This window comes from Propithecus coquereli, unplaced genomic scaffold, assembly GCF_000956105.1.
Source record: "Propithecus coquereli isolate 6110/MARCELLA unplaced genomic scaffold, Pcoq_1.0 Scaffold2, whole genome shotgun sequence".
NCBI classification, from domain to species: Eukaryota; Metazoa; Chordata; class Mammalia; order Primates; family Indriidae; genus Propithecus; species Propithecus coquereli.
Genome location: NW_012144966.1, coordinates 8,555,698 through 8,566,588, shown reverse-complemented (window position 1 = coordinate 8,566,588; position 10,891 = coordinate 8,555,698). Strand labels below are relative to the sequence as shown.

Genomic DNA, 10,891 nt, shown 5'->3' with positions numbered 1-10,891 from the left:
TTCTTTATATTGTTTCAAAAGCTCTTAATTTTAATATCAAATTTACCCATCTTTTTCTTTGTGATATTGATTTCTGTGTCTTGTTTAAGAAAGCTTTTCTTATTCTGAGGTGACGAAGCTAGTTTTCTATTATATCTTTTAAAAGTTTTGTAGCATATCCTTCCTTTCACATTTAGGTCTTTAATCCAACTACAGTTGATGTTTGTATATCATATAAAGTAGGGAGTCTGAGATCATTGTTTTCTTCACATGACTGTCCATTTATTCCAGCACCATTTACTGAAAAGTTCATCTTTTTTCCCACCAATCTCTAGGGCCACCTTTCTTATATGCCAGGTGTCCATATGTGTATGGGCCTGTTTCTGAGCTATTTGTACCACTTTTCTATAATATTTGTCCATACCTCACTGTGTCTATGTTTTGATGTCATCGCGAGCAAGTTCTCCCACCTTGTTTTTCAAGGTTGTGTTGGTTATTCTTGTCCTTCACATTTTTATGTGTAAACATTAGGCTCAGATTGTCACGTTCCACAAATAAACCTGTTGGATTTTTGTTTGGAATTACATTAAATTTAAAAGCCACTTTGGAAAGAATTTATATCTTTACAGTATTGATTGTTCTAATCCATGACCTGGTATAGCTCTTGATTTGTTTAGGCATACTTTAATGTCCTTCAGAGCTTATAATTTTTCCATGAAAGTCTTAAATGTCTTTATTTTTTTAAGTTTTTTAAAATATGGACTTGAAGATGGTTATGCATTGATAAAGAGGTATATAATTGAACTTTCTAAAGATTTTGTATCCAGTAACTTTGCTAAGCTCTTAAAAATCTATTTATCAGTAAATTCTTCTGTTTTTCTAAATATGCAGTCTTTATCTGTGAAGGTGCATTTTGGTTTTTTATTTCTCTTGTCTTAATGTGCTGGCTATGACCTCCAATACATTTTTCAGTGGAAGCGTTAATTGTGAACCCCCTGATCTCATTCCCAGTCTCAGAAGGAAAGCTTGCACAATTTCGCCATTTAGAATGATGTTTATTGTAGATTTTTCTTGTAGTTATTCTTTACCTGATTAAGGAAGTTCCTTTCTTAGCCTCAGTTCGCTAAGGGTTCTGTTTTTTAAATCATGGATAATTTTTAGGTTTTATTAAATAAACATTTTTTCTGTGTCTTTTGAAGTGATCACATAATTTTTGTCTTCTAATCTGTTAATATGGTAAAGTGTATTAATTGATTTTCAAGTGTTAAACTACCTTTGCATGTCTGAAATAAACCCAATGAGGTCATGATCTTTTTTAAATACAGTGCTAATATTTTAAGATTTTTTTTTTTATGTTCATGTATGAGATTGATACATATATTTTTTTCTTTCTTGTCCTGTCTTTGTTTTTGGCATCAAGGTCATGCTTTCCTCATAAATAAGTGGAGGCATGTATCTTTTATATCACCCGAAAAAGTTTGTATAAAAATGGAGTCATTGTATCTTTTAGTGTTGGGTAGAATTTATCAATGAAGCCTGGGCCTGGAGACTTTTTTTGTGGGAAGATTTTTTTTTTTTTTTCCGAGACAGAGTCTCACTGTGTTGCCCGGGCTAGAGTGAGTGCCGTGGCGTCAGCCTAGCTCACAGCAACCTCACACTCCTGGGCTCAAGCAATCCTCCTGTCTCAGCCTCCCGAGTAGCTGGGACTACAGGCATGCGCCACCATGCCCGGCTAATTTTTTCTATATATTTTTAGTTGTCTGATTAATTTCTTTCTATTTTTAGTAGAGACGGGGTCTCGCTCTTGCTCAGGCTGGTTTTGAACTCCTGAGCTCAAACAATCCGCCCGCCTCAGCCTCCCAGAGTGCTAGGATTACAGGCGTGAGCCACCGCGCCCGGCCCTGTGGGAAGATTTCTGGCATTGATTCAATTTCATTGGTGATTATAGAGCTATTCTGTTTTTCTCTTTTTTCTAGAGTTACTTTCAAGAAGTTATTTTTATTAGTACCATTTTTTTTTTTTTTTTTTTTGAGACAGAGTCTCGCTGTGTTGCCCGGGCTAGAGTGCCGTGGCGTCAGCCTAGCTCATAGCAACCTCAGACTCCTGGGCTCAAGTGATCCTCCTGCCTCAGCCTCCTGAGGAGCTAGAACTACAGGCACGCGCCACCATGCCGGCTAATTTTTTTATGTATGTATTTTTAGTTGTCGAGATAATTTCTTTCTATTTTTTTTTTTAGTAGAGACAGGGTCTTGCTCTTGCTCAGGCTGGTCTGGAACTCCTAAGCTCAAACAATCCTCCTGCCTCAGCCTCCCAGAGTGCTGTGATTACAGGCGTGAGCCACTGGGCCCTGCCCATTAGTATCTTTTTTATGTTAAAATGCCTATAGATGCTAGGTCATGTTTTTAACTAAATAACATTTTTTAATTGAGGTGAAATTCACATAACATTTGTTATGTTTGCTTATCAGAAGTTAACACATTCCTTGCATTGTTCCTTGACCCATGTACAGTGTACCTCTGTATATGAACAGATAGTCTATTATGAAAAGAGACTCAAATGTTACTTACCATAAGAAATCTTACATATGGCAGCAAACTTAATAGAAATTTATATATACAGTGGAGCAAAATCAATAGACTATTAGTACCTTGTATGTACTCCAAGATGCTCAGATGTGATTTATATTAATAGGTTAACTTATTAATCAAAAAATGGTATTTGAACACAGTAATTTTTTAAATACTATTATTTCTTTTTTTATAAGAGCTTCGAGATATATTTCACATACCGTACAATTCACCTATTTAAAAGTGTACAAGTGAATGGTTTTTAGTGTATTCCCAGAGTTGTGTGACCATCACCTCATTTCTTCACCCCAAAAAGAAACCTTTTATTCATTAACAGTCACCTCTCATTTTCCCTCATTCCCTTCAATCCCAGGCAACTATTGATGTACTTTCTATAGATTTGTCTATTGTGGACATTTCATATAAATGCAGTCATACAATGGATGGTCTTTTGTAACTGCTTCTTTCACTTAGCATAATGTTTTCAAGGTTCATATTGTAGCGTGTATCAGAACTTCATTCTTTTTTGTGGCTAAATAATATTTCATCGAATGGACATACCACATTTTGTGTGTCCATCCATCATTCAGTGGACTTCAGGTTTCTTCTACTTTTTGGCTATTATAAATAATACTGTTGTGAACATTCTGTGTTTTTTGGTGTCAACATAGAGAATATTTGACAATTTCTTGAGGTTAGGGACTTTTACACTAATTATATTTTATATTGGCTTCTTGTAAATAATATATGAGGAGGAATCCTCATCTAATGAATAAATTCAGAATAATACTATGAAACTATTTATAGGTAACTAATATTCCTAAACTAATTTCTATTTTTCTTTGTTTTCACTGTTTACTTTTTAAACCTTGGTTGCCTTCTTAACCATTGGTTCTGTATTCCGTAGCTATTATCAATTATTCTTTTCAACTCTATTTTCTGACAGGAGCTACTGATTCATAAGTTTACCTCTTCATATAATTTGGCAATATACTTGATAAATTCTGTGAAACTCTATAGTGTGCTAAATAGATTATTATTATTATTTATTTATTTTTTTATATAGTCTTGCTCTGTCACCTGGGCTAGAGTGCAGTGGCATTTTCATAGATCACTGCAATCTCAAACTCCTGGGCTAAAGCGATCCTCCTGCCTCAGCCTCCCGAGTAGCTGGGACTACAGGGCACGCCACCACACCCAACTAATTTTTTTGTAGAGATGATATCTTGCCTCCCAGAGTGCTAAGATTATAGATGTGAGCTACCATGCCCGGCCCAGATTATTCTTTACTATATATAATGCCTGCAGTCATTAAAATGGTCATATTTCATATCCTCTGTAATGCATCCTTATTCCTTGCTCTCATCTCTTAAATTACTTAATCAAATCTGTGATTTGTATATGATTGAAATAGGAGAATTCAGTTGTTTTTAAATCTAAACTTTTCAAACTATAATCTATATGTATTTTTTTCAAAATATTAAGGCAGTACACATGTTTTTGTTATGTGGATAGCTTTTATAGTGCTTAAGTTTTTCTATTAGTGTGTCCATCACCTGAATAGTGTTCATTTTTTAAAGTACCCATATTCAAATGAAAATCACTCAAATTCCTAGGTATGTTCAAGATCAATAAATCTAGAAAAAGCTTCAGATTCTTTGAAGGGAAACATGGCTGCTTTTTTAAAGTAAGTACCTTCCTTCGTTTTCTTCTTTTTTAACTTTGAACTTAGTCCTTTGAGAAAAGTATCTGTCATTACTTATCTTTTTGAATTTGTTTTTCATATCTTATAACCAGGCAGTAACTGGTATTTAAGAGCAAATTAAGGTTAAGTTCAAATTTGTGTAGTCACATGAGACTCTAGGATTGTATAATTACTTTTTTTTATATATTGTGGCATTGGCATCACAATTTTAAATAAGTGCCAAAGGGAAATTTTAAAATCTATTTCAAAATATTGTTATATAATTTATGAAATGGTGGCTTTATCAGTGGTTTATTAATAAAAATTGGTTGATACTATTGTTTTTCCCAAACTAAATTTTACACTTTTTTGTTTTACAATATTTCTTACTGATCTAGGAATGTGTGTCTGGGGTTGGAAGATCTGCAGTATGTTTTCATGATTTCTTCACATGAGCTTTTCATTACATTGTTGAAAGATGAAGAACGAAAGCTACTTGTTGATCAGATGAGGAAGAGATCCCCTAGAGTAAATCTGTGCATTAAACCTGTAACTTCATTTTATGATATCCCAGGTTAGCGCTCTAGTCTGCCAGCTAAAATGTTGGCACATTTTGCCCCTCTTTTCAAATTAACATTGAAATATATTGAAGGATTCCCTCTTATTTGTTTTAGTTAATACTGTGTCGGTAATTAATGGAAATTTACCTTTCTTCCATAGTCAGATTTTTGTATAAGCAGATAGGTGCTGAAACAGCTGAGACCATTCATTGTTAATGAAAATTTAGGCTTAAATACATATAAGATTTTAGCTCGGGAAATAGACCAAGGTAACACTGCTGCTAATATGTTTTCGGAGGTAAAAACAAAAAGGGGGAGGTGTGAGGGGTAAGGGATCCTGGAACCAGAAAGAGACAGATTTTCATGCATTTCAGCCTATAACTCAGTGCTACTCTCTGCTGGCTGAACATTCAGCTTTGGCAACATTGCCATTTTTGCCTTATTTATTTGTGGTTTTTCTTCCATTTTTGCCCTTTTTAGAGATATGGGTGGAAAATACAGTGCTGTTCATTAATAAGAAACATAAGCTTCAAAACTTAATGTAGATGAGACAGAAAATTCATTTGGTTTAACAAAAGCAGAATTTTAGCTGCTTTGATCCTCACTAAATTTAAACTGATTGAATGTCCAGTTGTAAAGGAAAAGAACAACATTAACACAAAATGCTGGAAAGGCATTAGTGAAGACTGTATCTGATAGCTGACCTGTAATTAGGGATTTTAATGACCAGTTTTTGGTTCTCTAGGTAGGGAATGCCTCCTCCTTTCCTTTCCTATTAGAAACCACACATTCTTAATGTTTATTAACATTAAGAATGTTAACATTAATGTTAACAAAATTAACATTTTATACATGCTTTTGTTAACACATTATGTCCAAAAGTAGGAATCTGTGTATATAAGTTCTTCCCATATGCCTCACATAGTTCTTTCCATGAACTAATTATTGATTTTTACCTTTGTTTATATTTTCACTGTATTTTTAAACTGCATTCATTTATTAAATACAGATATAATACAAATATGTTAGGTTTTCTACACAGGGATTAAAGTTAATATGTAATTTATGTAATGTTGAATGAATCCATTCTTAAGATGATAGCTGCTTTTAATTTATAGATGTAATACAAACATACGCAATTTCTCTCAGTAAATTGTCATTCTCATATTTACAGGTTTATGTATATCTTTGATTTAAATCATTATTGAAATAAAAATCTTTTTTTCTTTCTTAGCCTCAGCAAGTGTCAACATTGGTCAGTTGGAGCATCAACTTATATTGTCAGTGGATCCCTGGAGGATTCGACAGATTTTAATTGAATTACATGGTATGACTTCTGAGCGTCAGTTCTGGACAGTGTCTAATAAGGTAAGAAATCCTGTGTCGAGAATAAGTAAGAAAATTACCCTTGTTTTCTTTTTTCTGAGATGGGATCTCACTGTATCGCTCATGCTGGTCTTAAACTCCTGGGCTCAAGCGATCCTCCTACCTCAGCCTCCGGCATGTGCCACTGTACCTGGCTTACCTTTGTTTTCTGATGTCATTTAATAGAAAAGCTGTTCCTTGACCTTTTTGATACTAAGGACCCCTTTATTTAACAATTTTAGGACCCTCACATCACTATAATTGTACTTGTAACGTCAATTGGCAGAGAGAAAAGAGAATATGTCAAAAACAAAGATACTGTTAAATCACTAACATCTAAAAATGAGTTTGTATTCCATTTGTTGTCAAAAGTATATACATGTATTTCAAATATACCTATAAATATATGTATAAAGTATATTATTTATACAGTCTGTAGCTAATACTTGTTATGTGCTATATCAGGTATTTTTGTTTTTTAATACCTGCTCGAGATCTGAAGCCTACAGCATGTAACCAGTTCATTAAAACTTCTTTATAGAACATTTTTGGCTTTAAATGTTCTTTTGAAAACTCCCAGCTAATGTGTTTACCTGTTTCTGAGTTTATTTAAAAGTTTTCCTGCATGGAAAATGCAAATAAAAATAGCTTTTAAAACACCATTTTAGTGGAACGTACCTTAGAAATACAAGGGAAATAATCTACAGATACAGGAGAAATTAAAGCAGTCTGGCAGTGCATCTAACTAACTGCATACTCTTCCCCTGCTGAAGATGGAGTAAAAAAGCAGCCAGAAATTAATGTATAGCGTATACAATTTAAACATGCAAATAGGAATGAAAAATTGGCTGGGCTTCCTTAATATTGATGCTATTTATTAGTGTTAATTTTTAAGATGAAGAAGTATAGCATAAAAGTTATGAGAGGGGGTTCTGAGACTAACTGCCTGAGTTCGAATCTGAGCTTCCTACTTATTATAGTAGCTGTATAATACAGACAAGTTACTTAACTTCTGTGTGCTTTAGTTTTCTCATTTGCAAAGTGGGGATAATAGTACCTACATCGTAGTATTGTTGTGAGGATCACATGAGTTAATACACATAAAACTCATAGTTTTGGGTTTTTTTCTTCCCTATAGGTTATCCTTCGGAAAGTCCCAATCCAGAAACCGGCTCATTGTGACTATTCCATTTTGATTAGTTTCATTATGGCTGTCATTTTCCTTTCTCTTTAAAAAGCGATCTATGTATGAATTTTTCACATGTGATTGAAGATTATTAAAAGATTCCTATTTATATTTGGCTTTCTCTATGTGTGTTTATGTACTTTATGTATTTTTATTCCTTTAGTGGGAAGTACCTTCTGTCTATAGTACTGTTATCCTGGGAATTAAAGACAGTTTAACAAGAGATTTGGTTTACATTCTTATGGCCAAAGGTTTGCACTGCAGCACTGTTAAGGTGAGTAAAAGTGTGCATCAAATAGTGGTTAAGAATGTGCTTTAATAATTTTAGTAGGAATTGGAACTTATCTTTTCCTGATCTTAAAATCACAGTCATAGGCCTAAAAGTTCATTTGAAAAGGTGTTTTGGTTTGTCTTTTTCCTTTACCCTGGTAATTATACCAAAATGGTTTTGGACATATGGATACTGTTCTGTATCTTTTTAAAAATCTAGAGAACATAAAAAAAGATTATTATTTGTGTTCTTTAGCATTTACTTAGTAAAAATTGTATACTGAGACTAAAAAACAGAATGCCTTAAAATTATTTTGGGTACTGTATTTTACATAAGGAGTTTACAGTCTGTTTGGAAAATTGAGACGTAAGTGAAATGTTAAGTCACGTGAGATAGTGTATCGCACAACTAATAGTATGAGAAGGTTAAAGACTGCATAACCCTCAGGTATAATTCCTGAGCTAAAACTGAGACTTTTTAATGAGTTAGCTAGGTAAGGAAGAAAGTGAAAGACATTGAAGGCAGAGGATAATAACATGGAAGAGCTCAAAGACAAGCAGTAGAATGGAAATATATGAGGGGATGGGAAGCAGTTAGCTAGTATTAGGGTGTCATTTGTTATGAGAAGTGAGGCAGGGGATAAGGGTAGGTGGGGAGGCAAGACCCAGACTATAAAGACTCCTGGAGCTTTGTTAAGGAGCTTGGCAGTCTGGACTAGCAGTCTCCTAGCCTAATTACTCAGCTAGAAGAAGTCCAAGATGGAGACATTGTAGTTTTAAGAGAAGCAGTTCCTAGCTTCCCAACTTCACTTTATACTCTTTCCTAAAGTTTATGTGCCTGAAAACACTCTTACAGTCCCCATGTCAGGCCAGTTCCTCATTCTCTCCCCTTTTCACAATTGCCCTTTTCCTGATGACCTAAAGAAAAGGTGGTGGAAGGCACAATGTAGCTTTATAGTAAGTTTTGAAATCAAGTGGCGTAAATCCTCCAGTTTTTTTGTACTTGAAAATCATTTTGGCTATTGTAGGTCCTTTACTTTTTCATATAAACTTTAGAATCAGGTTTGTAATGGCTATAAAAGAGCCGCTGGGATTTTGATTCAGATTGCAATGAATCTGTAAGTCAATTTGGGGAGAATTGGTATCTTAACACTCACTATTGACTCTTTCAACTCATGATGAGCATAATACCTCTCTTTATGCCTTTAATCTCATGTTTGTAATTTTCAGCATATAAATCTTACACATATTTTGTTAGATTTATCCTTAAATGCATTAATGTTTTAAAAAACAGAAACAAAGTATAATTCTTTATTCAAAAGTCAGTAATTTCACTACACCAGGAATAATATCCCTTGCATCTCCTTCGACTTATGCTAAAAAATATTTCTCATTTAAAAATTTACATAGGGAAGTAAATACTTTTACAAAACTGTTTTAAGAGGGAAGTGAGCAAAGAATCTTTTTTTTTTTTTTTTTGAGACAGGGTCTTACCACTCTGTCATCCGGGCTAGAGTGCAGTGGCATCATCATAGCTCACTGCAATCTCGAACTTCGGGGCTCAGGCAATTCTTCTGCCTCAGCCTCCTGGGTAGCTGGTACTACAGGTGCACACCACAATGCCAAGCTAGTTTATTTTTTGTAAAGATAGGGTCTTGCTATGTTGCTGAGGCTGGTCTTGAACTCCTGGCCTTAAGTGATCCTCCCACTTCAGCCTCCCAAAGTGCTAGGATTACAGGCATGAGCCACTGTGCCCAGGCCAAAGAATCTTTTGAAGACAGTGATCTAGACCAGTGGTTCTCAAAGTATGGTCCCCACACCAGCAGCATTTGTGATATTTGGGAACTTGTTAGAAATGTAATTGTTCGGCCCTACCTTGGACCTACTGAATCAGAAACTCTGGGGATGGGACCCAGCATCCTTTTTAATAAGCACTCTAAGTAATTCTGATGCATGTTAAAGTTTGAGAACTTCTCTAGACCAACACTGTCCAGTGGAAATATATGGGTCATATATGAGATTTATAATTTTATAGTAGCCACATTTTTAAAAGTACAAATATGATAAAGTTGATTTTAATGATATATTTTATTTAACTCAATATATCTAAACTATCACTTTGACATATAATCAATATAAAAAATTGAGATATTTTGCATTCTTGAAATGTGTATGCTAATCCAGTGAGTATTTTATACTTATAGCACCTCTCAATTTGAACTGGTCGCATTTCACATGCTCAGTAGCCACATGTTGCTCCTGGCTGCCATGCTGGATGGCACATTACTAGATAATTGTAAGCCATTGAAAAGTTTTATGGCAGAATGTGGTCGGCAGCTTTTCTCCTTCCACACCTAAAATAACATTTATTCGGCACAGACTATTCTGCAATTTCATATATATTTATTCTGTCATTTATTCACAAAAAGTTGTGTGGAAGGTGCTATCAGTTTTATAGATGAGAAATCAGAGACTCAAAGGTATTAAATTGTCCAAGATCACATAACTAGTAAGTGGCACAAGTGTTAGAAGGGATAAAGAGAAGAGAGCATATCAGAGGAACATTTAGGTGGTAAAGTCTAGAAATGATGGGAAACTGATTTGATGTGGCAGGCAAGAGGGAGAAAAGAATCAAGGATGATGCTCAAGTTTCTAGTTTGGGCACCAGAGAACTGATGACAATGCCAGCAAGTGAACATGCAGAAAAACATTTCTGAGGGGCAGATTATGAGTTCATTTTTACAATGTTGAATTTGAGGCTGTAATTGGAAACATGAGCCTGAAGCTTGGAGAATGGTCTGGACTAGAGTTACAGATTTGGGAGTCATTAGAGATTACCCAGGGAGAATATATACAGAGCATGGGACCCTGGGGAATGTCAACACTGGGTCCAAGAAAGAGTGGTGTGATGGTTATGAGGACCAGACAAATGTGAAGTCACACTAGCCAAGGGAAAGGAGAATTGTCAAGGAAAAGGCAGTGCCTAGCACTGAGTTGCAGCCCCTAATTCCAATAAGATAATGCAACAGTGTTTAGTAGATCAGACAATTAAGAAGATCTTTGGTTTGTGAGAGCTGTTTCTTTGTAGTGATGGGGATAGAAGCCACATTTTTGGAATGAATGAGGCAGGTGGAGAGAGATAGTGAGCAAAGACTAGTCTTTGGAAAAGTTAGAGTGAGATGGGTGGGAAAGGATTTGGATCATAGCTTATTTGATTTGTTCATTAGCCAATTACATAGGCAAATTGGGTGGTGTGTGAAAATTTTAGAACGTGAAACCT

At 34.8% G+C, this 10,891-nt stretch overlaps 1 protein-coding gene across 1 annotated transcript in view; it reads left to right on the top strand.

Annotated features, from left to right (window-relative positions):
* The window catches only part of INTS8 (integrator complex subunit 8), a 57,415-nt gene that overhangs the window by 25,346 nt on the left and 21,178 nt on the right, over positions 1-10,891 (top strand). The window contains exons 11-14 of the mRNA XM_012643642.1: positions 4,163-4,233; positions 4,629-4,804; positions 6,025-6,158; positions 7,505-7,615. Of these exons, the coding sequence (XP_012499096.1) occupies positions 4,163-4,233; positions 4,629-4,804; positions 6,025-6,158; positions 7,505-7,615 (492 nt within the window). The remainder of the gene's footprint in view (positions 1-4,162; positions 4,234-4,628; positions 4,805-6,024; positions 6,159-7,504; positions 7,616-10,891) is intronic.